This window comes from Amphiura filiformis, chromosome 17, assembly GCF_039555335.1.
Source record: "Amphiura filiformis chromosome 17, Afil_fr2py, whole genome shotgun sequence".
NCBI classification, from domain to species: domain Eukaryota; kingdom Metazoa; phylum Echinodermata; class Ophiuroidea; order Amphilepidida; family Amphiuridae; genus Amphiura; species Amphiura filiformis.
The window spans coordinates 62,310,650-62,338,025 of NC_092644.1; the positions used below are offsets into that span (position 1 = coordinate 62,310,650).

The 27,376-nt window shown below is 37.6% G+C and overlaps 1 protein-coding gene across 2 annotated transcripts; it reads left to right on the top strand.

The window, feature by feature from the left end:
* LOC140138137 (calcium-activated chloride channel regulator 1-like) lies at positions 1-26,324 on the top strand. 2 transcript variants are annotated; one of them, XM_072160062.1, is made up of 17 exons: positions 2-979; positions 5,859-6,111; positions 11,267-11,396; positions 12,820-12,956; positions 13,578-13,688; positions 14,163-14,327; positions 14,887-15,061; positions 16,346-16,467; positions 16,722-16,884; positions 17,590-17,846; positions 18,609-18,786; positions 19,793-19,965; positions 20,408-20,606; positions 21,105-21,227; positions 22,447-22,611; positions 23,746-24,040; positions 25,868-26,324. In XM_072160062.1, exons 1-17 carry the CDS (start codon positions 699-701, stop codon positions 25,935-25,937), a joined length of 2,997 nt encoding a protein of 998 aa, XP_072016163.1. In that variant the 5' UTR covers positions 2-698; the 3' UTR covers positions 25,938-26,324. The 2 variants fall into 2 exon arrangements, with proteins under 2 accessions (XP_072016162.1, XP_072016163.1); XM_072160061.1 differs by lacking the exon at positions 25,868-26,324 and having other exon boundaries at positions 1-979; positions 23,746-24,802.
* Positions 26,325-27,376: the final 1,052 nt, after the last annotated feature.

Here is a 27,376-nt window from a genome sequence, read left to right on the forward strand (position 1 = left end):
AATGGGTGAGTGATGTTTACCCTGAAGCTGAGGTCAATTGAGGTGCGTGTCACAGGTGCATTTACTGCTGTTTTTCATCACATGAAGTCAGCAAACTGGGTTATGCTACTGGACGGACAGATCTTCTTTTTTTGAGTCTTCTACAGTATTTCGGTGTTTTTGTTGTATCTCCACTGAACCAAAGGATTTGGCTAGAATACTTTGACTGAACACTGCAACCTTGAGCCGATGGAATCATATGATGCAGCAGAAAAAATCAAAAAAGGTTTATTGCCTGGAATTCATGCACGCGAACGAAATCAATATTCATAATAAATGCAGTGCACGACATAAAAAACCAACGAGTGACTAAAAGGGAGTTTTTTTCACTTGTCTCATGTATGTACGGAAAATTCAGTTGGGCAACCAGGCAACAACGAGCCGAGCATCCATAATCATGATAATGCAGATAGCATACCAGAGAAAATACATCATCGAATCGCATATCCATGAATGAAAGAAGCGAATGTCAACATACCCGTTGGCTATCTGATGCACGATATTAAGTCAGCAGTCAGCTCATGATAGCAGAGTGAGACCGTCATCTATACACAGCTGTCTGTCTACATGTACGAGCTGAAAATTAAGCTTACCGATATAAATAATACTCTCTATTACAAATTGTAGCGACTAGACTGAACGCTTGACAAATCACCAAGATGGCTTCATGTATACACTGCATATCATCAAATTTGCCAAGGATTTTACTTATTGGACTATACAGTTTCGCCATCTATTTGACACCTTCATCAACTGCTCAAAGCAACGATTCAGGAAACTCGGCACAGAAAGACACTAGATCGTTGGTGACACTACAAAATAACGGATATACGAATCTTGTAATTGCCATCAATGAGAGGGTACCGGAAGACCCAAATCTCATCACTAGGATTAAACAAATCTTCGAAAGCACATCTAAGTTTCTATACAAAGCGACAAAGTAAGTATATGTATGTGTGTTCGACGTATATATTAAAACATGTGTATTACAGTCTACAGTATGAGCGCAAATATTTGATTGTTAATACCAAACGTTCAAAACCAATAAACGGACGTAATACATAGAGAAAATTGAAACAGTGACAGTCTCATACACACACAATTTTCAGAATAAAAACCAATATTTTACACGGGTCCAAGAGTTAGATGAGCGGGTTTGATTAAATATTTATAGCTAATATTTCCCCCCGGAATATTTTACAGGTGCTTTTCAGCAATTTGGTAAAACTCCAAAACAAGATGAATAAGCTAGCTAAGACCATAGAAACCTATGGTATAAAAGTCATACTTTGCATATTAATTTATATTGGAACAATTATGTTCATATTCATTAATTTATATGAATAAATTAATTTATGAATAAACAATGTATGTAAACATGCATGTTAAACAAATACTTTTTATGTAAATCATAAACATCTATTATAAACTTGTTCTTTTCAAACTTGTAGTTGTACTAACTATATAGATGAGGAAATAAAATTGGTTTGCGTGTATTCAGAGGCATAATTAACAAAGGTAATTAAAGTACAATGAAATGATGACTCATTATGTTAAACTTCTGTATTTTATGGGTTTTAATTTCCGTATTTACAGTATAATGATACTTGTTTGTATTGCCATTTTAACAAATGCATTTAAAATAGAAACACATTATTTATCGAAGGTTTAATCATAGGTGCTTTCTTTTTAGGATCAATGGTTTTGTATTTATTGTTCATTTCACCTCAACATTCCAATGCATATTACCTACCGACGTTTGGTTTTGCATTGGAATTATAACACACAATAAGCACGATTTTTCTATTAGACTATAGTAAGTATTTTTTACCTTTATACAAGACATGTCAATAAAAAACTTTTCTAAACACAATAAATGGCAAACAGGCCCGGGACTTTTTGTATACTTTTGCAAATGGGGTGGGGTGGGGGCGGTGCGGCCGCACAACCGCCCCCCCCTACTGATGGCAAACATGTTTTACGTACTAAGATTAAGAAGCTTTAATATATTGTTTTTCCAGTAAAAGCGTTTAGGGTTTTTGAGGGGAAAATCAGATTTTAAATAAATGGTCAACCTCTAAAAGCTTCAAAACTACCTGCTCTAAACAGATAGTTTCATTTTTGAGAGTGTAAACCTTTAGGGACCGTTCACAAACACTTGTTAGGGGGCCTGATGCAAAAAGAGGGGCCCTGAAAAATTTTGACCCTCCTAAGTGGGGGGCTGAAAAAATGTCCACATACTTTAATGGAAAAATTAAGTTTATATGCTTTTCTATGGGGTTGACCCATAATTTTCATGTCAAAAAGGGGAGCGCTGAAATTTTTGAGGTCTGTAAAGGGGGATGGGCCCGAAAAATTTTCGCGATGAAATTTTTTTGCATCGGGCCCCCCTTACAAGTGTTTGTCAACGGTCCCTTAATTTCTTTCAGAGGCCAAGTGTGGTACATTGCTGTTAATTTTTGTTGTTGAACTTTGGCTTCAGTTATAATATTAAAAACAAAAATACAACATGCCACACATTGACATTGGCATACCTCCTCAGTTTTATGTTTCCGTGTGACCTTTTGATGCGACAAGGTAAAGTCACTTGTTGATAGACGCAGATCATATCATCAAATCAGCGTAATGCTTTCACTTTTATGACATATATGTATGATACATTGTAAAAACAATAGGTATTACTATAAACAGTCATGCAAAAGCAAAACAAAATGTAGAAAAACATGTATGCCCTCGTTGAAAGAGAAATCATCCATTGCTTCCTATCAATACAGAAGTGAAAGTAAAATAAATTTAAAACAGAAATTCAACGATGATCCTTTTAATATTATATTCTGCATACCAATGTCTTTTTGTTTGGAGTGTTCAGAAATACTTTGGCGGGGGTTGGGGGGGAGTTGCTGGAAAATATTTGTTTCATGTGTAAAATTTTACCCCCCCCTCATCATGAACCCTAACTTTTTCGACTTAATGTTACTAAAGCTTTTAAAGCACCCCTTCTACGTGCCAAGAAACTTTTACCCCCTGTTCATACACCCAAAACTTTGTAACCCCCTATTCATAACTCCGAAATTTTTTATATGACCCTCACAGTGGCGTACCGTGGCCGCTCCTATCCCTATCCTAAGAAAATTCAATTTTGCCGCCCCTTCCGAAAAGGTTGACCCAATTGTTTTTTCGGTGGTTTGAAAAAGTAAAGAGAGAGTAAAAAAAAAGAAATGATTTTAGGCGCCAGCGCCCTAAAAGCAACACATTTTGATGTATAGTACCATTTTTTTTACAAATTTTTATACTTTTTCAATTTTTTCCGCTCTTTTTTCTTTGCTAATTCGTTTTGCCTCCCCCTTCGTTTTTGCCGCCCCTGTTTTTGCCGCCCCTTCTTCTTCCGCCGCATCTTCGTTTTGGCCGCCCCTGCTTTGACCCCGGGGGACTGGCGCCCCCAAAGCCCCCCCCCCAAAAAAAAAATACGCGCTTGCCTCTACATTCTTACATTATTTTCCAGCTCCTTCCACCAAGGTATTTCTGAACACTCCCTCAACTGAGTACAAAATTATGATCGTGATGTGCCCTTGGAATCTGTGTCGTTTGACTAAAATGTAGCGTGAATTTTAAGACCATAAATGGTATGGATATAGAATTATAGATTAATTAATAACCACATTTTATTTGTCGAAGCTATTTTGGTTTCAATCAGGTCCGGGAGTGAGAGTATTGTATCCAGGAATAATTCGTGTCTCATCATCATTAACGATTCTAAACCATGCGTGGAAACCACTCATTCGTTGCCATTGTTTCAAGTATCAGAGGCAAATCTATTGTTTGAGATTGCAGCATTTGACTGAATTCGTAACAAAATTGTCATAATTTTTTTAATACGATTGCATGCGATGACTCATCCCATATTGGTATTACGCAATGTAGGCCTATATTGTTAGCATGACTTGTACGCACCATCGTTTAGATTTTCAAATTTATAGGCTACATGGCAAAAAAGGGAGCCAATGTATCCTGCTCCAATGACCAATTGTTAAAAATGCCTTTTGTACTAGTTTTATAGAACTTGATATGATAATTTATTACATCATGGTGCACGTAGCTGAATTCTATATTCAAGTAATTGAAACATATAGCTGATACTATTATAGGGAAATGAATAGGGGAAATATGTTAGAATATACTATAAGGTTTTGTGGTTTGCATCACGACTTCGCCCTTTATAATCTCTGCCAGAGATGATTCATCCCAAGAGCTCTTATTCATCCCACAGCCATACAGATGAAAGCGTTGACATACACATGTAGATGAGGACGTTACAGCATTTCAGTGAGGATGAACACAGGCCCCAATCCCATTATCATTCTGCTTATTTTCATCATCATGAATCAGTGCATGAATCAAATTGATCACATTGAAATTCATCATATTTAAGTGGTATATAAACATCTCACAAAAAAAAGTAACTAACCCCCCTTAAATAATGGTCATTATTCAAAAAGGGGCTATTGTATTACAAATCTGTAAACCGGTCAATTTAATGAGGTGAGATCCAGATTTGAAAGTTGCACTTAGGGGTGCCCTGGGGTGCTGAATTATAGGGGGGTATTTTTTGGCAGGCCAAAAAGGGGGGGCAAGCATTTTGGCAGGTCGAAAGGGGGGTCAAGCGATTTTTGGCAGGTCAAAAGGGGAGGGCAAGCAATTTTGGCACAGAAATTTTGGGCACCGTTTACGCCATAAAAAGGCGTAGGAAAACGGTAGGAACACGTTCAAATATATGCAAAATTTCATGCTCGCTGCGCTCGCATTATTATATGATAAGACAATTTAAGGTTTTAAATTCGGGTTCCCAAAAATCTTGCATGTGTAAAGATTTTTGGCACGCCAAAAAGGGGGGGGCAAAGGTTTTTGGCACGTCGAAAGGGGGGGGGCAAAGCATTTTGGCACGGCCAAAGGGGGGCAAGCGATTTTTGGCAGACCATTTTGAGAATGCACCACCCCGGGGGTACACATAATTATTGCACCACCCCTTACAACAATATAAAAACACTCAGATATCATTACACAGATTTCCTTCCATTATGCTGAATACAAAATCAATACAATTAACGGCACCTTTCAAATCTTGGGTTACATTAATTTAAATGTACGCTGTGACGTCAATATTTAGTCAATTGCTAGAAATGAGGTGTCAAAATGTGCAGAAATAAATTCTGCTTCCAACGCATCTTACAGATTTGTAATACAATCGCCCGTGTTTGAATAATGGTCATTTTTAAGGTTACTTTTTTGAGATGTTTTATTTATGATATTTATGATCATTGTGATCTCCAAGAACTTTGAAAGATTGTTAAAGAAAGATCTACTTACAGAGACATACAGACTAAGTGAAGTCTAATAGTTACAGTAGAATAATAAAGAAAAAAGAGTTCAGAGTTGAAAGAAAAGCTTGGGATTCTATTCACCCATTGCACGGTTCCGCCATATGCAAGGAGAGCCTCGATCTGGCAGCATGCATGAATGGGAATTGAACCAGTCATATAACAGTGCGCTAAGTCACGTAATACATCCTTTCATGCCTATTGTCAGTTCGAAGCTCTCCTCGCAAAGATTTAGGCCTAAATGCCCTATTATCATGCCCTTGTATTCGTTTATTTCTTGTTAACGTTAACTTTGTTAAACATCTTAAAGCTCAAAAAGTTAATACAAATTTCGGACAACTCCAAATATTTTCGGACAACCATAAAAAACTTGAGGTCGTCCGACGGACAACCGCAAAATTTTTCTTAATTCAAACGCTGAGTTGTCTTCATTTTCTGTTGCAGCCAAAGAGCATATTTCAACGATATTCGAATTATCATCCCAGAAAGTTGGTCGGATTCCGATACATACCAACCTATTCAAAATGAACGCTATGATATCAGCGATGTTAGAATAGATCTTCCTAGTGATAATTTTGGCGATTTACCATACACAAATAAGCCAACACCATGTGGAGTACCTGGATTGTACATTCATCTGACTCCGAATTACCTCACAGATGACGATATTGCTGGCAAGTTTGGGGATTACGACAGGGTATGTATAATTACAGGGTGTCCCAAAAAAAGAGGCTTCTCATTGCGCCCTCTGTTTCTCCTATTTCTGAAAGGTTAATCAAATACATTTTGGTATGTAAAGAAACCTTGAGTCGTTAGCTTTAATAATCCAAAACAATTATAACAATCGGCTCACAACTTTTGAAGATATGCTCTTTTAAAGAAATGTACCCGTTTTTCACTCTGTCCACGGAGAAGGTTTGGCTACTTCAAAGATTGAAAAGGAGTACACATACCATGCATGAATATCATCAAACATTCCTCAATGATAACTTTATAAAATAACTTTATTTATGGAATGGGCTTTACCGGTGGGTTTATGGGCAATGGATTTTGTTAATAGTGTCATTAATTTGTGGGTAAAATGGATGCCGAATGGGACTTCTTTTGCTTTACTTGCAATTACTTATATTTTCTTGGTTATTTATGCATTTTTGTTTTATTATGTTGCTTACTTTCTTACTTTGTTGTTTCTTGCTTTCTTTTTTTATTTGCAACATAATTCATTTATCTTTTTAGGATAAAAGGTAGCCCTAAAAGGCTGTTTGGTATTTCTTTGGTTCTTCTGAAGTGAGTTTTACTGTGAAGCTCTGCCCTCTACCTGGTTGCCTCCTTGGCGAATACAGGTTTCAGCCCTGGTCCTCATTGCATCAATTGCGTTGCGCACCGCCCTTGTGCGCCGGATACTTGCGAACACGTTTGCGAAGATCTTGGATTTTGACACAAAGGAAAAAAATCAAGTGGTGTTTAGGTCTGGTGATCGTGCAGGCCACTCCACAGCATGAGCCATCCCAACCACTCTGTTTGCTATATCCGTGGACAGAGTGAAAAACGGGTACTTTTATTCAAAAGGGCATATATTCAAAAGTTGTGAGCCGATTGAAATAATTGTTTTGGTTTATTAAAGCCAACGATTAAAGGTTTCTTTAAATACGAAAATATATTAATTAAATCAACTTTTCAGAAATAGGAGAAAAAGAATGAGGGGCCTCTTTTTTTTTAGGGGCGTAATGAGGGGTCTCTTTGTTTTGGGGGGGGGGCACCCTGTATGTATGCAGTAGCCTATGATCTACTATCTCATCAAGACGATACATATTTGTTGACCAGTATGTATGCAGTAGCCTATGATCTACTATCTCACCAAGACGATACATATTTGTTGACCAGTGGCGGCGCCACGGGGGGCATGACGGGGAAAATTCCCCCAGTCAGAACTCTTGCCCCCCTGTTGCCCCCAGTAAAAACCCGAACTTATGAAAATTTCACCTGCTTGTGGTGATTTTGCCCCCCCCTGAAAGTCACTTTGCCCCCTCAATGCCCCCCCCCCCCCGGAAAAAAATCCTGGCGCCGCCCCTTTTGTTCATATAGTGTTTTAATAACGGTACGATCGTAGTTTTTTGTTTATTAAGGGGGTACTACACCCATTGATTTTTTTTTTTTATTTTTTTGCATTTTGTGAAGAAATTACAAAAAAATTGGACAAAGTGGTATGTAAAATGAAGGGCAAATCTTCTCGTTTTATTTGTGGCATCGGTATCAACGTAGCTTACATGCTTTTAAAAGTATAAGCCAAAAGGTGGTACATCACTGATGATTTAAATTCACTTCATTTTGGAAAGCTTACTATCAACGGATTTCGTTAAAATTTTGGATATGTGTTGCTAACACGTTAGGGAAATAAAGTTGATATGTAAAATGGGAATAAGTGGTTCCTGATTTCTTTTATGACTTCATGAACTTGGTGCTCCACAACTATCAAAAAGGAACTGGTTAAAATGCTTCTATTTTCAATGTTGAGCTATATTTTGTATTTTTAACTTGCGACATTATTTCACTGAAACTTAATTCAGCCACAGGTAACAGGTTACCACAACTATACTACAGCAATGTTGAAAAAAATTGTATTTCTTGTCACCTATACCACCATATTGGGTAGTGTTCCGTAAGCTTAACGTTTGTGATTTTGGTAACTATTTTATATTTATTTGTGAAATCCATCTCAACTAGGCATTCTATATTGTACTCACCATTTACATCCCAAGGTATATTAGTATATCCACCTTGCACTTCTCGATATATATCCAGTTAAAGACAGAATATCAAAATTATTCCTCATTATGATATCACAAACTCTCACATGTGTATTCAAAATTGATGCTTAAATTTGACCTGAACCAATTGACCTATAACCTGACATACGGTGACCTAATAGCCTTTTCTTCTCCTGACAACACATTATAATATTATTGACTAATGACTATACATCCATTGTGTAAGTGTTTATATATTTTGCATGCACCAGTAGATTTTCTATAGAGAGTATAACAAAGGATTTAATGTATTCTATTCATGTACCCTACTTGAACATGCTGAATAGAATATATCATGGTTTGTTATGAAACACGCATCTGAGTAACTAGGATACAGTAAACAAAATATATATAGGGCTAAAATGACTTACTACAATTGTTTAAAAGCACTTTTTTCTTCTTTTTTTCATATTTTTGTTTATTTCACATGATCCGTGCATATATCGCCTAGCTATAAATGAAAAAATATTTATTTAGACCAGTCAAACCAATATATGGGTGTAGTACGCCCTTAATGTATTATGTCTTTAACGGAGGTATTATGTTTCCTGGTTGTCCGTGCATAATTTGCACACTGTTGCATAAATTTTATTCTGTCCAACTTCTTAGAACGTTATAATTGCTTATAGTGATGTGAATTGGTGGGGGCGATGGCAATTGGCGGTCTTCAAATTCTACTAGGTTTTCGTTCAGTTTTTAGCTCATTTGCATAAATTTATTTTTTACTTTTAATTGCCAGTTCCAGGTAAAATTGTCCCGGTTAGAATGATGTGTCTCAAGGTGGGGCATTTTTGTGTAAACCTTCTCCCGAATAAAGTAAAATTAAATATCAAACTGTTCATCTGGACTTACTGTTTTGAGTTGGCTACAGTATCACGTCTCATCCGAGATGCATCGTCAGGCCTAATGGGCTGGCGCTGAAATGTTGACCCGTGACTCGGTTGGAGTGATGTCACAGACATCAAATGGGTTCCCGTACGACGCAGCCATCAAACTGGTTCCTCGACGACTCCCCGTGACGTCACTCCAACCGAGTCACGTGTCAACATTTCAGCGCCAGCCCATTAGGCCTGACGATGCGTCTCGGATGAGACGTGATACTGTAGCCAACTCAAAACAGTAAGTCCAGATGAACAGTTCGATATTCAATTTTACTTTATTTTTCTACATGGATGATTCAAAATATTCACAAATATACTTCTCCCGAATTCTCGCTATTCGCAATAAGGGCGCCGCCAGCGGTTTGCGATGTAATCGTGATGTATCATGGGAAAGGTCGACATCAAGTCCGCGCAATACGAATATTACCATGCTATTACATAGGAACACGTGACAATATTTTTTAGTTTGTCAATATAACGGTATTACACGCAAATCGATAGAGAAAAAATTAATTGTGCACATTTCAAATCACATTATTAAGTATTATTGAGTATCGATTCGCTTGTAACACCTTTATTTTGACAAACTAAAAAATATTGTCACGTGTTCCTATGTAATAGCATGGTAATATTCGTATTGCGCGGACTTGGATGTCGACCTTTTCCCATGATACATCACGATTACATCGCAAACCGCTGGCGGCGCCCTTATTGCGAATAGCGAGAATTGTTTCAGACCTGAAAAAGAAACGGGAATCAAGAATACCATTTACATTCTTCTGCGGGGTCAAATTTGATTTCGATTGACTCCCAGCAGAGTCTGATTTTGACTCAGAATGACTCCCAGCAGTCCAGCATACTCTGATTTTGACTCAGAGTTAAAGTGTGCTGGGAGTTGTTCCCAGGGGCGTAACCAGACCTGACCTTCCGGGGGGGCAAGATTGAAAAATTTCCCAATTCTTGACCAAAAGTCGAGAGCGGCTTGCCGCGAAGCGTAAAACGGGTGGGGTCCAGGTGGGGTCCAGGGCAAAGCCCGGCTGGGGTCAAGGGGCGGAGCCCCTGAAGCTCCTGGTTTTGGCATATTAGAAGCTAAAAAATCAGTGTTTCAGAGTACAAATTTCAAATTCCCTCTTTCTTTCCCTTTTCTCTTCTCCCTTCCCTTTTTCTCTTCTCCCTTCCCCTTTTTTCCCCTCTTTTTTTCTTTTCTTCTTTCCCCTTTCTCTTCTTCCCTCTTTTTTCCCCTTTTTCTCTTCTCCTTCCCTTTTTCTTCCCTTTTTTCTCTCCTTCCCCTTTTCCCTTCCCAATTTTTTGCTCTTCTTCCCAGTTTTTTTTGTGTCCGGGGGCAACTTGCCCCCCGGCCACCCCACTGGTTACGCCACTGGTTGTTCCAAGTCAATTTGACCCCACAGGAAGAATGTATTATCGTGTGTTTAAATATTTGGGTAACATTTTATTATACATTCAGGTTCTGTTTTAAGCGTTTTATACCATTATAACTTCCAATGTTTGGTTGGCTAGTTTAAATTGCGGTTTTTTTACTACACCGAATTACTAGTAATATTGCTGCATGACAAAACATTATGCATAGGACCTACTTGATAATTCAAATGTTTAGACGGAAGAGGTATTTCATCATCATAATGGATGCAGCAGTTTAATCAAGATAATGGCGGGGATAAATAACAGTCAGTGAGCAGGATTGCTTTCCAAAAAAAAAGAAGAAAAACAGAAAAAAAAGCGCAGTGATTTATTGCTACGCACAGGCACAACGCCAAGACATTGAGCCACAAGCCTCAGAACACTTTAAAGGTGTTGTAAAATATAACATGGTTTAGGTTTTAAGGCAAATTGTGAGTTTCTGAAAATTTCATAGGCTTACGATATTATATTGGCTTAAATTAAAATGGACAATTAAAATAATTCGAAAAGACCGATAATATAAGTAATATAATTCGGGTTCTGTCAATTTCGTTATTGCTGGCAAAAACAATGTATAGTTGCCATTCATTGCAATACCTAGCTTCGCGCAATGCAATTATTAGCTCTTGTTACCCCATTCCGCATGTTCCGTAATACACACACGTCATGCACCGCCCCCCCCTACAACCATCCCCACACACCGCACATACTCAATGCTTCTTTCTCTATTTCCCCGTCAACTCAGGTATTGGTTCACGAATGGGGTCATTACAGATGGGGTGTGTTTGATGAATACCCATTACCAGGGATGTCTCATTTCTACGCAGCATCTAATGGAGACATAGAAGCTGTCAGATGTGTCCTAGCGATACCGGGTGAGTATCTCACATGATTGTGCACAGCGTCATCATCCCTATATCTTCGTGTGAAAAATTGCCGTGATAGTACGGCGAATCCTCTCGTTTTTCAACAGCTACGCATGGCGATTTTGTTCGAGATAGGCCGAGCGACTCAGGCTAAGCATACCATTTACACGATATGAGATACCACAGAGTTTCTATTCTACACGTTTTTACGAATTGCGCATGCTCAGTACCCCATATGATGTTGCCATTACAAAAAAAAATCGATTTGTTGTCAGGTAAAACCCAGGTTTTGTTTTCAATACACTAACTGTTTGTTGTGGGTATATTTTACTGTATTTTCTGCATAACGATTTTTAAATCTGTGTGTGATATATTCAACTGTTTGAGAATTGTAATCATATAAAAGGAACACGCGTAGCCCATTCAGCGCAGATCCACGTGCTGTATATTAAATCACAAGTCTATAATACAATGCACTTATCGAGACACTATGCAACTTTCTTTATCTGCGTCAATAATAGAATATTGATTTAATAGAATTGAATACATCTCTACATTTTGAGTTTGTACTTCACCACTGAGCGATCTAGCGATCGATTTCTAGCCAGTCAGATAGGACTCCTTTTCTTGCGTGAATGCGTTCGGTGAAATACCAATCGCCCGTCGCTCACCAACGGAGTATTAAGTTGCTGGGAAAAACATTTATAATACAGGGTGTCGACACTGTGTTGCGTGCTTTCAGATATGAACTGACGATATTGTAGCAGAATGCATGCGAGAAATTGTATGTTAGCTATTAATAGCATCTTCCATTTAGACGCGTTTATAACTGTGGAAAACGTAGGAAATAGGAACAAATGCTTTGCATGAAAACACAATTTTCCCGGATATGAGGTAGAAAGACACAACGTCACATCACAGACCCTAGAAAAAATCTTTTTCTATAGGGTCTGTGGTCACCTCTAGGATCTATGCACATCTCACACAAGAAATGACATAAAAGCCGGTTTGGAAGCTTTGGAGACACGCCTTGTCTCACCTGGTTAGACGTGACTAAATTGAGCATAGTGTTGGACATTGATTCTTCAGCAACAATATTGTGTTTTTATTTTCAAGAGACATGATTTGCATTTGCACGACACTATTGAGAACAGCTTTCGACACAACTTTTATAGCACAATGTGGTGCAATAATAAACATGTAATGAAGCCTATGCATAGCAACCGAGTAATTTATGATGGTAGATAACGATGCATAGCAAACCAAATAAACAGTCTGTACTCTGTAAAAAGATAAACATTATGTGACTGAAGTGTTGAAAAATAGTACTATATCCCGAGGTAACCGGTAACGGCAAAAGAGTAATGTAAATTTACAAAATACACTTTAAATTAAGATCAAATCAACATCAAAATATTTGTATGTATTACAGGTGTGCCAGCCACCGAGTCGGGTGAAGCATGCAGGTATAACAACAATGGTCTCCCTGACGCCAATTGCAGATTTGTTGATGATCGCTTTGCTGATGGCTACACTGGATCACTAATGTACAAACAGTTTCTACCAAGAGTAAGTGTTGATCAAAGCTCTGTTATGGGTACTTTACTGGATGGAAAGATGTATGGAAGAGTGAGTAGTACGGAAAGTTCTTGACAAAGATCATGAAGACGAAAGATTTCAAGAAAAGTCCAGGGTGTGGATTCTCCAACTATATAATTGGGGTGTCGACAAGGTTATGGGGTGTCGAGTCTCGACAGGGAATAGTGGTGTCGTAGTTGTAGGTCAAAGCTCGGGTCAAAGTATATAACTTTTATCATGTTTATTATCCATATACTTGCGCAAAGCTCGTCACATCATACTTGCGCAAAGCTCGTCACATCATACTTGCGCAAAGCTCGTCACATCATATACAGAAGCTTCCTTTAGTGCCCTCTCAAATAATATGTCTTTATTCATGATAAACGTGAATTTTTAAACGGGATCAAACTTGAGTAATGTTCATTATTTTTGTTGACGTAATTTCCAAATGATGCCAATATACCAAAGAAACTTCCAACCGGTGATGTCTTGATCTTTTTAGCTTTTCCATGTTCCACCCCCCAAGCAATCCCAAGTCTTTTCAAGGTCCATCTTGATTAGGGTTTTCAATGGTATGAATATGTATTGTAATTTTCATAATAATCTATACAGATTACCACATTTTGCGAAGCTGACCCGATTGGACCCTATGTTGGCAATGTACACAACAGAGAAGCCCCGAACCGGCAAAATATACTCTGTGATGGCCGAAGTATTTGGGAGGTAAGTTGTTTGTGGTGAATCGCTATTCGTTTGTTTTTAATCATGTTATATGTTGTTCCGCATACGCAAGCTCGCATATTTCGCGTTTGGTCGCAGTTGCGGAAAGTGAGCCACAAGCATAAACCTGCAAGACTGCAGTGCGCCGTGGGATGGGAGTTACTATATATATATATAAACTGTCCTTGAGGGAAGATGTGGGTTAGATTGGCCAGTTGGCTTACGAGTTTCAGTGTTTTTGAGTCATAAATCGGCTATACAATCTTTTAATATATCTATTTTGGATATACTAGTTTGAAATGTACATACACGTTTATGCTTGTCTTTTTCGTAAGGGACAATTTTCTTTGGTTTGTTGGATGCGCGCGTTTTCGTTATTGTTGTTACTGCTACAGTTGTTGTTGGTAATATATTGTTATTTTAAATAAATTATTGCTAAGCAAACGAGTATTTATTTCTATCTATGTTACTGTTCAGGTTTTACTAGACCACGTGGATTTTAAAGATAACGCCAACCCTCCAAGTGACATGGAAGATCCGTTACCAACATTTACTCTTGTGAAGAAATATAATACTCGTCTCGTGTTAGTTCTTGACATGTCTGGCAGCATGGAAGGGGAACGGTTGCGACAACTGCGACAGGTAAGCCAACTTAGAAGGTCCATTGATAAATTTCAAATGCGCTTTATGAATATCTTTATGTAGGTATGTAATGGATACTCATTACGATTTATATCCTTAAATAAAATAATATACATTAATTAGCCAGGATGGCCAAGCATTAAACCAAGAGCTACGAGGAAAAAACTCTAAAAAATACGATGTCAGCATATAAGATTATAAAGTAAATGCTTGATTCTAGTAGGTCTTCATTTTTTGGTCCATATACTATGTAATAGTAGTAGTACTACATTATATTCTAGTACCAAGGTATATATGCATTTGTTATTTTGGGGACAAGGTCATTCCAACTCGGAAACCAGGTTAATATCGTCATAATCCTAGATCATCACAACAATCTACAATCACATAAAAGTCCACCATTTTTTGTGTGAAACAAGTGCATTAACCACCTAACAAGGGTGACAGGTAATGTAAAGTATTAGATGAGTCCTAATCCTGCATTTTGGAGTGTTTTCGTACATTATGATTATTTTGTACGAAATGGCGTACTTTCTACTAATATTTATGGATTATACAGGCTGCAAGTAATTTAATTTTGAATATTCTTCGTGATGGTGAAGAACTCGGCATAGTATCCTTCAGCGGCGGTTCTAGAATATTAGCATATTTGACTGTAGTTGGTGATGATACCAAAGATGATCTACTCAATAAACTTCCCTCAAGAGCTGATGGAGCCACTAGTATTGGCGCAGGTATGTATCCGTTTTGAATTTGTTCTATGAAGCAGATTTATCCCATCCAGTCATTTGTGATAATGGTATAAAAGCTGGGCCGTTTCTTTTATACCAGTTTCGTGGCGATCTGAAAATTTTGGTTATTGATCATTAAAAAAAGAGAGAAAACAATCATGACAATCGTTCATCGCTGTGTTCAAAGTCAATAAGTAACGAGTAGCCTACATACGATCTGAGAGAATTGTATTTCAATTCAACTACTTCTTGGACAAGATCGTTCCTTGAAGAAAATAGATTTTAGCATAGTATTGCCATTGCCAATATGGCCAAAGTTGCACGTGTTCTGGCTCTGGTACAATGGCGATTCACAATACGATGCGCCGCCAGCGATTGCTCTTGCCAGTCCAATTTTTGACCTTCAGGGTCGACATCGCCGATCTAGTCACCATTGAATTTTCACGCGAGTGTGATAATAATAATGTTGAAAACAGCTCCGCGAAGGATTCCGTGTGATCAATAGATAGAAAATTTATTTACTATAATTGCAAATTACTGTTTTGCTGCGCATTCGCGTGTAACATCGTTATATTGACATTTAAACACACAATGTTCTTGTGTTGTATTCGTATTAGTGTGCGGGCTTTGGATGTCGACATTTTCCCATTATGCACTGTGTATTTTGACCTCCCCAGCAAACGCTGGAGGCGCATCGTATTATTAATCGACCGAATTACCTGTCGGCTACAAACGGATGGTCATCTTTACTAAACATGTTCATCAGGATTGTTATTGAAAAGAAAAGAAATTCATTTAATACTAGTAAAACAGCACTTACTGTGGATGTTTCGAATCTGTCAGATTTCTTTATCAACACTGATGTTGTTGTGGCGACCTTTTGTTTACATCGTTGCTCAGCAGTGCGGTTGCCAGTTGATTTCTTCTTCAGAAGATCGTCAAACACGTGGGTTTGATTGTATTGCCCCTCGTCTCTGTTCATGGTGGTGACTTGCTGTCTGATTTTCACTGCTTGATCCAACGTTTGCATCTGTCTACCTCTCTCTGCCAAAATCTTAGCCTCCTCCCACTCTATGATGTGGTCTTTTTCAAGAATATGATCTGTGATGGCTGATTTATTAATTGCTGATTGTGAAACTTTTCTGTTCGATCTTGTGCGAACGAACATTTACACACGCCTTATCCGCCTCTGCCCTATGTTCTTCAAGCCGTTTGCCGACTTTTCTACCAATCACACTGCTCAAGGAACTCATAACATTAATAACTTACTTACTTTTCATATCATAGGTGTAGCTCGCGGACTCGAAGTTCTAAAATCATCATCAAACGGTGTCGCTGGTGGCAGAATGCTGGTAATAACAGATGGAGACGAAAATACCACACCCTACATAGCTGACATACTTAACAATGTACGGCCGATAATTAAAAAGTGAAATATATATATAAATATATAACTAAATAGATAAAACATGTAAAACATTATTATAAAAGCATCATCATTATCATCATCATCATCATCATCATCATCATCATCATCATCATCATCATCATCATCATCATCATCATCATCATCATCATCATCATCATCGTCGTCATCCTCCTCCTCATCTTCATTATAATCATATCAATATAGTCACCGTTTTGGTACTTTCTGTGCTAACAGGTGAAGGCGGCTGGTATCCGTATTGATACAATTGCAATAGGTACGGAAGCATCTCAGGAGTTAGAAGTATTAGCAGCAGTGACGGGCGGTACCAGTTATTATCATACCAATACATCGAATACTTTGAATGAAGCGTTTGGTGAACTTACCAGGAACAGTCAAGGTATATACGCTATCAGTAAAACCTTACCGAATACCAACATTAAAGGGGAAGATCTGAATGTCATCTTTCCCTGTGAAAGATCAGGCAGCATGGTCCAGCTAGTAACATGAGTAGGTTTATTTTACCTTGAAAGCCAGGATTTTCTTCCAAGTATGGGCTAACTTTCCCCTAGGCCATACATTATGCCATGAATTATACTCTTATTTCCACATCTGTTATTTTTATGTGTCGCTTTAAGTATAACAGTGTGATGTAATCTACCACTCAATACACGAACACATGAATTTTCTGGTTATTCTGTACCCGGGACTCTGTCCTGTGGTACCGCATCACACTTATATTCCATAGAGAATACAAGGACATAGGCCTGCTCGCATGGGATGCTGTAAACATCAAACGATCAGTGTTCCATTTGAAATCCAAACACTCCCTGTGGAAAACATGACCTCATCTCTCGCACAGGGTGTGTAGAATTCAAATGGAGTCACCCCATTCAGGTTGCCCCATTTGAAATGCACATCCCCTGTTTTGGAAATTATGGTTATGTTTTCCAAGTATGGATTCAACTGGAATATCCCATTGCATGTTCGTTATCTCATTTCCTAACGTAGACTTCTTTCTGCTACATAATCGAATTGACGTGAAAACATGGAAAATAGCACCACGTTGTAATTGACTGTCCGTTTTTCTTTCATTTTTGAACAGACGACAGCACTAAAGTAACAGTTGATCTGTACAGCAAGAGTGTGGACATAGCCCCAGCAGCTAAATATCAGGACATATTCTTAGTAGATTCCAACATTGGACGAAACACACAGTTCAATTTTGGATATAGCTTAGACGAAGGTGTTGACGTCATTGTAACGTCACCAAGTGGCAGTATAATAGACAAATCATCAGCAGAGTATTCTAAAGATGATCGGTTTGGATCGCTACAAATTAAGTTAGAGGAAGTTGCAGAGGTAAAGACATCTTATTAATTAACACGTCGTCGCAGCTTTAAAATCTAGTGCCCACACCTGTCAGACACCCTATGATTATTTTGAGAACGGTGCATATACCCACGGAATTGGTTGTGGCTGACGTACCATGTGACCTGCTCCCGCGAAATGAGCGTAAAGTTGCAAGTTGGTGGTTTCAAGACACCCTGGCTGTTGAGTTGATGGCTTAATTGTTTGACCCGCACCTGTACAAGCCAGTTGCATGTCCTTATGAATGCCCATTGTACCCCATTCACAAAGGACATACTACTGGCTTGCACAGGTGCATGTCAAACAAAGAGTATCAACTCGATCTGCAGCCATGAGGTCTCGAAACTACCATCTTACGACTTTACGCTCATTCCGTGGGAACAGGTCACATATTGTAAAAACTAGCTAACACGTTGACTTGTAGAGCAAAACTATGGTACAGACGTTGAGGGCCTGTAGTTGCATCCAATGTTGTAGGAATGGACTATAAATGAAATCAATGCTTTGATCGAGCGCAGCCCAAACATATGATGCATATCTATCGAAACTGCAGGAACTGATTAATTTTCGAATAATTGTGTGTCCAATAAAGATGCTCTTTGTTAGAAACAAAATAGTGGAATACATTGTCCCAAGATCAGCTCAGCAGCCAAGATGTTTCGAAACTACCAACTTAAAACTTGTCCGTGATAATAGGTCACATATTGTAAACTTACTTTTTTTTTTTTTTTCAAAAACCTGTTATTTCTGCAGGTTGGTGAGTGGAAATTTGAAATAGAAAACCTGGCATCAGAGGAACAACTTGTTACTGTTACTGTACAGTCTCAGTCACGTGAGGAAGGTGATGAACCCATAGTAACGAACGCACGATGGGGTTTGGATGACGTAACACCGCCAGATAACCAGATGTTGTACGTAACAGTGGCAAAGGGTAAGTTGCAGCAGAAATGGACGCATAAAAATTTGTGGATATTTGTTTTCTTAACATAATTAAGGGCAGATAATAATGTGCCAGTAGTAAGATTGCCTTCCAGGACATTTTCCGGGTAACGGGGTCAAAGCTCAACCAAGATCAAAGATCACGATAACACTTCCGGGTCATTGGTCACGAGATCAGAAGTTAAAGCTCGTCAAGGGTCACTTGCGGGTCACAGGTCAACCGGAAATATATTATATAATATTTTGTTCTGGACTCAATATGGTGGTATTCCTAGTTGACTTTTCCACCATTCGGGTTGACCTTTGACCCGGGAGTGACCTTTGACCTCGTGATCCATGACCTGGAAGTGACATCATGACCTTTAACATCGGTTGACCTTAGACCTCGTGACCCGGGAGATGTCCAGGAAGGCAATCCTACTACTTGTACCTGATGTTTTTGTTTTGCCGACCCCTTGCCGACAAAAAACACAAGGAACACGATGGAAGGACCAATCGTTCCCCGAGGAACGTGTTAGGAAGGAAACTAAGAGGTGAACGGGAAACGACATAAGGCAATAGAGAGAAAAGACAATAGGAATTCATATGGTGGGCCTACATGTTCTGGCTCCTGTGGTATATGCTCTGGCCCTAAAGTAAAATACATGAAACTGGGTTAAGCAGAAAACGGAATTACACACTATAAAGCCTAGTGGCAATAACAGTTAACATAGGGTAACTGTATCTAAATTTCATACCATGACTTGGGCCCGGACTTGGGACTGCTAGAAAGTTAAGACGGTTTTAGTATTTCCTTAGTATTTGAGACTCCAGGTTTCGGCTCCATCCACAGAGAACAATAGAAATAATTAATTTTACGATACATTGTAGCTAGATCAATTTTTGGATTTGAAGTTTATATTGCTGATAGTAATTTCCTAGGACGTAAAGGTCTCTAAATCTGAATCTTGTAAGAAACCTGGAAGAAAATCTGATTTCTCATTTCAATATCCTCTCAGGGTATACTCCAGTAATAAACACCCAGGTAGAAGCTTCGGTGGCAATGCCTAGTGGAGATGATGTTCGCCTTGTGTTAGAAGATAACGGTATCGGGGCTGACATTACGTCTAATGATGGCATATACTCGACATTCTTCACCGAATTTGGCGGAATTGGACGATACAGTGTACAGGTACTGTAATAAGTACTAGAAATCAGGATTCGAAATAACTTAATTGGGCAGATGGTGGTATAGAGTGCATTTGGATTACCGGCTCTTGCAATTTGACTGCTCTACGTCATACTGTTATAACTTGTACATAAAGAAAGCTCATCAGAAAATATCAACAATAAGTGGATTTCAGTGATAATATTTAGACGTTTCACTTTGTAATATTGCACTAGGTATAAGATTTAACTCGACACGTAAAGGTTGGTTGAAAATACAGGTTTACAGTTCCAATTTCTACGTCGTTTTCGTCAAATTAAGATATTTACATCAATATCATGTTCAGTGTAAGGTGACCTAACCGATGATCATCGTAAAATACAATAATATAGAATCTTTTGAAAGCTGATCAATACCGTAGTGATGTTTGACTTAAATTGCATACCAACAATGATTATTTCTACAGGTTAATGTTCAGAGTGATGCGAGTAATACCTACATCGCCAGTGGGAGTATAGTTGGTATAGGTGCTGTTGTTGATCCTGACTTCGTGTCATCTAAGCAGGTGGAAGATAACACACAGACTCGGCATGTTAGTACGGGTGTCTTTCAAAGAATAACAAATGGAGGAAGTTTTACTTGCAATTCACAAGATGATTGCACAGGTAAATGAGTAGCAGGAACACGTTTTTGTATCTATTTGTTTAACCAGTTTCTCCATTAGGTTAATTGCAGAAACAGAAAGTTATTGTATATTTCAAGAGTTGAACTGTTTGTTTTCGGAGTTGTTTTGTGTAGACACATGCTCGTATCCTGATAGGACAAGGCTCACACGAATTATAAAAGCCTTTATGAGCATACTGATATCGTGTATCAAGATACATATAAAGAATAAAGATGATAAAATAAAGAAAATAAGGTCACTCCAACATATCAGGTGTATTTTTTTCTTAGCCTTTTGTTTTAAAGAAAAAAGAAACTCTGTCCACAATTTACTCATTTAGCAATCATCTCGCATAATGTGTTTACAATGTTAACAACTTTTAGGGCATTGTGTAAGGTTTGATTAACCTAAGGTAAAGAATTATCAAAGTTTACTTTGTATCATCTTCAATTAATCGGAATATATTCTTGGTATTTTGTTCATATTCTTAAATTTTTAGGGACCAAGGACATTTACCCACCATCACGAATTACTGATCTTGTAGCTGACAGTGTACACATTGGAAGTTTTACAGTAGAAATCACCTTCACAGCACCGGGTGACGATTTAACAAATGGAAAAGGTAAATCGCATGAAAGCGACTTGGTATGCTCAGGTACTTAGCGTCAATATGTCTTTAAATGTGTGGGGCGTTCAACCTGAATTGTCAAAAAGTGGCTGAAAAGAACAAAAAATGTGTCATTTGGCCAAAGGGTGGGGGAATCTCATCTGCCCCTCCCCCCTCGAGATTGACGCCCATTGTCTGGTATGTAGCCTTTGCCACTCATTAATTCTGTTCTCCGGTAATATTATACGGTAATCTGGGTGAGCTGGTTTCTAGTACCGACCATCTATATCTTGCTTTCTTATTATTTTAAAGGGCATTTCGTGATCCACAGCCTCATCCCCCACCTTTCAAAAAAAGTTGAGATTTTTATATCACTGGAAACCTCTGGCTACATAATGTTTATGTACAAAATATTTCTTGCAGATTAATTCGTTTAGCAAAGATATCGTGAATTTGAATTTCGTTCTGGTGCACCAGAACGAAATTACAACGCATTGTCTATGGAGCAGTGTAATACACATAATCATGCATAACTCGCGAACGCAAAATAGGAAGCAACTGAAATTTTGGGAATAGGTTTTTTTCGTGGATATCTAATGAAAAATGACATAAATAGAGGATGCTAGGATCACGAAATACTCCTTTAAATGATTATTTCTAAAATGTGCACAATGGATTGCGAACCCCCATATTCCTTTATGTCATTTATTGCCATTTTTAGTGTTACATAGTTTATTTGATATTCACTTTATTAACTTAACAATTAACTTAAAATTGACTTACAATATTAACATATTATTCACTTGCAATTAACTTATAACTACAATTAACTTATTTACCACTATCATGAAAGTTCATGAAACTTATTTACAAATTTACTTATAATTAATTACTTATACTTTGCTTATAATTTACTTACAATTTATTTACAGTTTACTTACAATTTACTTATAGTTTACTTAAAATTTACTTAAAATTTACTTATAATTTACTTATAATTTACTTATAATTTACTTATAATTTACTTATAATTTACTTATAGTTTACTTATAATTTACTTATAATTTACTTATAAGTTACTTATAGTTTACTTATAATTTACTTAAGACAATTAACTTAAAATATACTTGTAACATACTTATAACATACTTACAATTTACCATTTAGCTTAAAACTTATTGCTGTGTAAGTGCGTTTTTATGTTTTAACCAAATGTAAATCCTACCAATTCCAGCTACTTACTACGAGATTAGAATGGGGACAAACTTTACACAACTATACGAGGATTTTGCAGCTGGAGACAACATCACTGAACTCCAATTGGTTAAAGGTGACTTGGCAACACCAAAGCCCAGTGGCAGCAGAGAACTATTTGTCATCAAAGTACCCGAAATTATTGGTAGGTACAGTCAAGCCAAGACATTAGTTATGCTTTAACATTACCAGTACGGGTAACAGAAGCAGCAATATCTTGAAAACTTGGATAAATGTACTATAGTCTATATCACTACCTCAAGTCAGCGGCACTAACTTTGAAGTTCAGCGTGTGCAGCGTTGGCTTAGCGTTGTTTGTTGTGTGTACATTTGAGCCACTTTGATCGTGCGGGTAAAAGTATGTACACGCACCACGTAACGCTAAGCTAACGTTGCACACGCTGAACTTCCAAGCCAGTGCCGCTGACTTGAGGTAGATGAATAGACCATATAAATAGATATTTTGCTTGAACAACACTATCGTAATAGGGAGTGAAATCTAGTCTTCTTTGAATGACTTGCGGGCAACTCACCATACTGCAGTTACTGTTCATTCTCCTATACACAATACACAGTTTTCTCACCATTGAAGTGTGACCTCTACAAACAGTGTATCTTAGAGGTATAGATCATTGCCTAGTTAACGTCACTGTGTGGAAAATAACCGACCAATATTTGCTGTACTCTCTGAAATTCTAGAAAATATAGTTTTGTAACATGTTCTAAATTTTGAACTAATTTAGATGTTTGGAAATATTCGCACTTTGGTGTTTTAGTAAGGAAGGGCACGGCGTGGCCTGCGAAATTCCCTGTGTAAATCGAACACAACTTTTAGTGACTATCACTCACTTGTGGACCGCTCTCTGGCATTAAAGCTAAACCACTTGACGGATATTTTTTGGACTTGCTGTCAATCAAGAATACATGTAGGCTAAAAACTGAGTAGGTTGGGCATTTTCAAATGTTCGTAATTCCCTGATCAGTAAATGACAGATAACAGCAAAAACAACTCCCATATCTGTCCATAACTTTGGTCAGTGGAGCGAGTTAGGGGATTTCAAGTGGGTGATTATTGATTGGCAAGTGCCATATTTAGGCATAAGTGCAGTGCATAAATGGGCTAGACTTTATCGATTGATTTTGCTGGAGTATTTTCCTGTTGACCAGGTTTAAGTACTGCAAAGGTCGAATCATGTTTGCTGTGTAGCATAACTGCACTATGCAATGAACAAAAAATATTGTTGACTGTAATTTATGACAATATTTTTTTACCTTGTAGGTGATTTCAGCTATGTATTTGCCGTTGTTGCCTTTGACGACGGAGGAAACCAAAGTCCACGGTCGAATTTAGCTACATCAACTGCACGTGATTATCGGAAACCAATCTCGTACCTCTTGCCGGTGCTTTTAGGAGTTGGGCTATTTGTTTTGGTTGTGTTACTCATCATATGTATTGTCTTCATCGTATGTCGGCGATCTAAAAGAACTGAGGAAGATGTTGAGAGGTCAAAAACCAAAACAAAAGTTGTAACAACATCGTTACCAGACAATGGAAATGATACACCAAAACCTGGGTATGAGAATGAAATCAGACAGGGTATTGTTACAGCAGGCATTGCGATATATGATAATAGAGCCTATGAAAATGTATCCACATAATTTTTGTTTCACAAACTGACAAAAACAAGACAAGGTTTAGTAATGCGCAGTAGCCTACACTTTTATCACGTGTCGCGCCGGTGAAAAACGGTATACGCAGATAAAATAAAGATGAAATATTCATCTTTCACCATCTTTTCTTGAACACGTCTCGCCTTCGGTGTAACCATGCTCCGCGTTCTGAATAGTTTGTGATAAATTGATGAAGCCAAAATGAAGCAAAATTGTTATATTGATTGTTGCGGTGGCATCTTTGCTTTGCTTCTTTTTATTTCTTCCTTTCAATAACTAGAATCGTGTTATTCAATGGCCAGCATGTCTTCTATAGGCTAAATTAGCCTGTCTTATGCACATTGCATATGTGGAAAATTGAACTTCCATGGACCTAAGCGTAGGCCATGCTGTATTTCATTCTTAAGTTTCACAAATCAATTATGATTTCATTATCTTGTGCGAAGCATTTTGTATTCTCATGCATATTTTATAGCATTTTGGCTCTCCCGTGCAGTTATTTGATGTCGTAAATAATGTAACCAAATGAACTCTCAATTAGCATGTTTAGTCTTCATACAGTCCATTAGAATTCTTCATAATATTACATTAGTGATAATAATTATTACTATATTTAGGCCCACTCTCCTCGATGTTTGGTAACAAAACTAATTTGTTTGACAATGCCATTTTATTGGACACTGATTTTTTTATATAAAGAAATGTACTAAAATTGTATAAAAATATTTTGATATTGCTTTGTGTATATTGCTGGCGATATACCGTATATATGTTTTATATTTTATTAACCCAAGGACCTTGACCGTGCTTAACAGTATTTATAATAAATGAAAACAACGGATGATAATTTCTATTGACTTGATTTATTTCCTAAATGCATGAATCAGAAAGCAGACTAAAACTACTTATACTAGACTAGACAAGACTAGACTGCGATAATTTATTAACATTATTAATATGCACTTTCAGTTTAGTAAAGCTGTGTTTCTGCATTATAATTTTCATCTACAACTATGTGAGCTATGTCTAATAATGCCTAACATACATTTTAAATACACCCTTAGAAAAAAGGTTCTAAGTTGAATCTAAAATTGTTCTTGAGCTGTTATGTATGCGGAACGTTAAGGGCTCTGGGAAGGCTAGAAAGAAACATTGTAGATCTGGAAAGGCCAGAAAGTAGGCATACCAATTGTGTTCTTTCCAAGAATTCTTTTCTCTAGAGGGTTCTGAATACAGGGTATAGTCAAGCAGCTTCAAGGACATTTCATTTTAAAGAGTGTATCGAAATGATTTTAACTCGAAAACCTAATTCGTTTATAAACACAAAACAGTAAATTCTTCCAAAACTTCAGTGTACGATAGCGCGACCCATTGATACCGATATACTTTAGGACCACATTGAACGTCGTGCCTAAACAGATAATGCTGAATCGCAACACATCCTAAAATTTGGGTGATTGCTTCATCCAATGTTTTCCCAAAATTCAAATAAAATTATAACCTTAACCATAACTCTAACCCTAACCCCTTTTTGTACTTTGGGAAATATTGAATGATGCATCTACTAAAATTTACCATTTGATGAATAATGTTGTGAGAGCTGAATCATTTTATTGCTTTTCTTTTGTAAAGCACGATCATACGTAATGGTGCTACTAATAGTTAGTATAACCTATGTAGGAATTAACATACTCACAATTATTCCCACTTTTCCTTCTCTATCTTTGTAGAGTGAATGTAAGGATGCAAGTGGAATTCATGGAGAAACAAGCGTTTTTACAACCTGATCATGCAGTCTGAATTGACACACTGACATGCTGTGTAGATAGCTAGCCAACTAACATTTGCACGTGTCTTACTAACTCATCTGCACATTGCACGAATATCACCGAGTAACAAGTATCCAGTAGTGACACCAGCCGTTGGATATACGTCTGGAGTTAAACTTACACATAGCAGAATTCTGCAGCCTTGCCTGCAGCTACTACTGTCTTCTAATAGGCTAGCATCCTTTACTGCGAAGTACGTCTTTTTGTGCGGAAACACACTTTGTTCCTCCTAGATGGATCATGTTGGTACTTATGGTGACAGTTTGTATATCAGATGAGAATATGCTGAATCTGGAATTTGATCTACAAAAAACGTTCAGATTCGATTTGTTGCGTCCTAAACGTATCCTATACAAGGAAATTTAACAGTGTCTTGTATTAAATTATTGTATTCAAGCTTATTGGTGTAACTGTTGATTAACAAATTTCATCACGCGTCACGTCTGAATGAGAATGGCGATATTTCATTAGAGCAAGCGTGTTGTTATACAAGTGCTGAAATTAAACTAAATATGTGTAGGCCAACATTGCTCGATGTATTTTACGACGGTATTCATGATATAGAATCAACGGATTACGCTTTTGTGAGGATTAATCTCGTCTTCAGGGCCGGCAAATCAGGAGAAGTTCTGCATGTAGACCGCCCTTGTCTATATACAGAGACTTATGAATAACTCCTGACTCTGAAGTGCCCCACACACACATCGTGGCTGTGTTAGTAGGCCAATTTTTAGGCGAGGATGGTAAGAGGCTAGGATGTTTTCAGAGAGGACCAATATGCTGCAATTCGTGAAACATGATTATCCAACATTTGTTGATGTCAGTAATGTTATTTCAACGTGGGTCTTTCTGATGATCATTTCAGTACTCGTAAATTGAACTTAGTAGAAATAGAAGTATTATAAGTATTCATTATCAAGTGCATAGGTATAAGGTATTTAAACAAAAGTATCTTATACACGTACATAATGCCAATAATTTATTATTATGTGATATTCTCATTCTACGGCGACAAGGTAAAGAATTACCAGTGTGCTTACATGTATTTTAGTGCAAGTGTACACTCTAAAACATAACCCAAGTTATTTATTGCGCTAAATCTACGAGCATTGCAAACTCTTATCAACTGAAATTGTGGTTGTGGAGGCTCCAGAGCAGCGGCGTAGTCAAGGCTTTCCCGATCGGAAGCAACAAAATAAGTAGGGAAATGAGGGAGAAAAATGAACAGGTGGACAAGGAAATGGTACAAATAAGAAGAGAAGGAGGAAAAAGAAAAGAGAAAGAAACACGAAGGAGCAAGAAGAAAAACTTTTGAAAAAGAAGAGGGGATTGGGTATCCTATAATGTTATGCATTTTAATCATAATGAAATAATGAAATATATTCAATGATGCCTTATTTGTTGGACAGC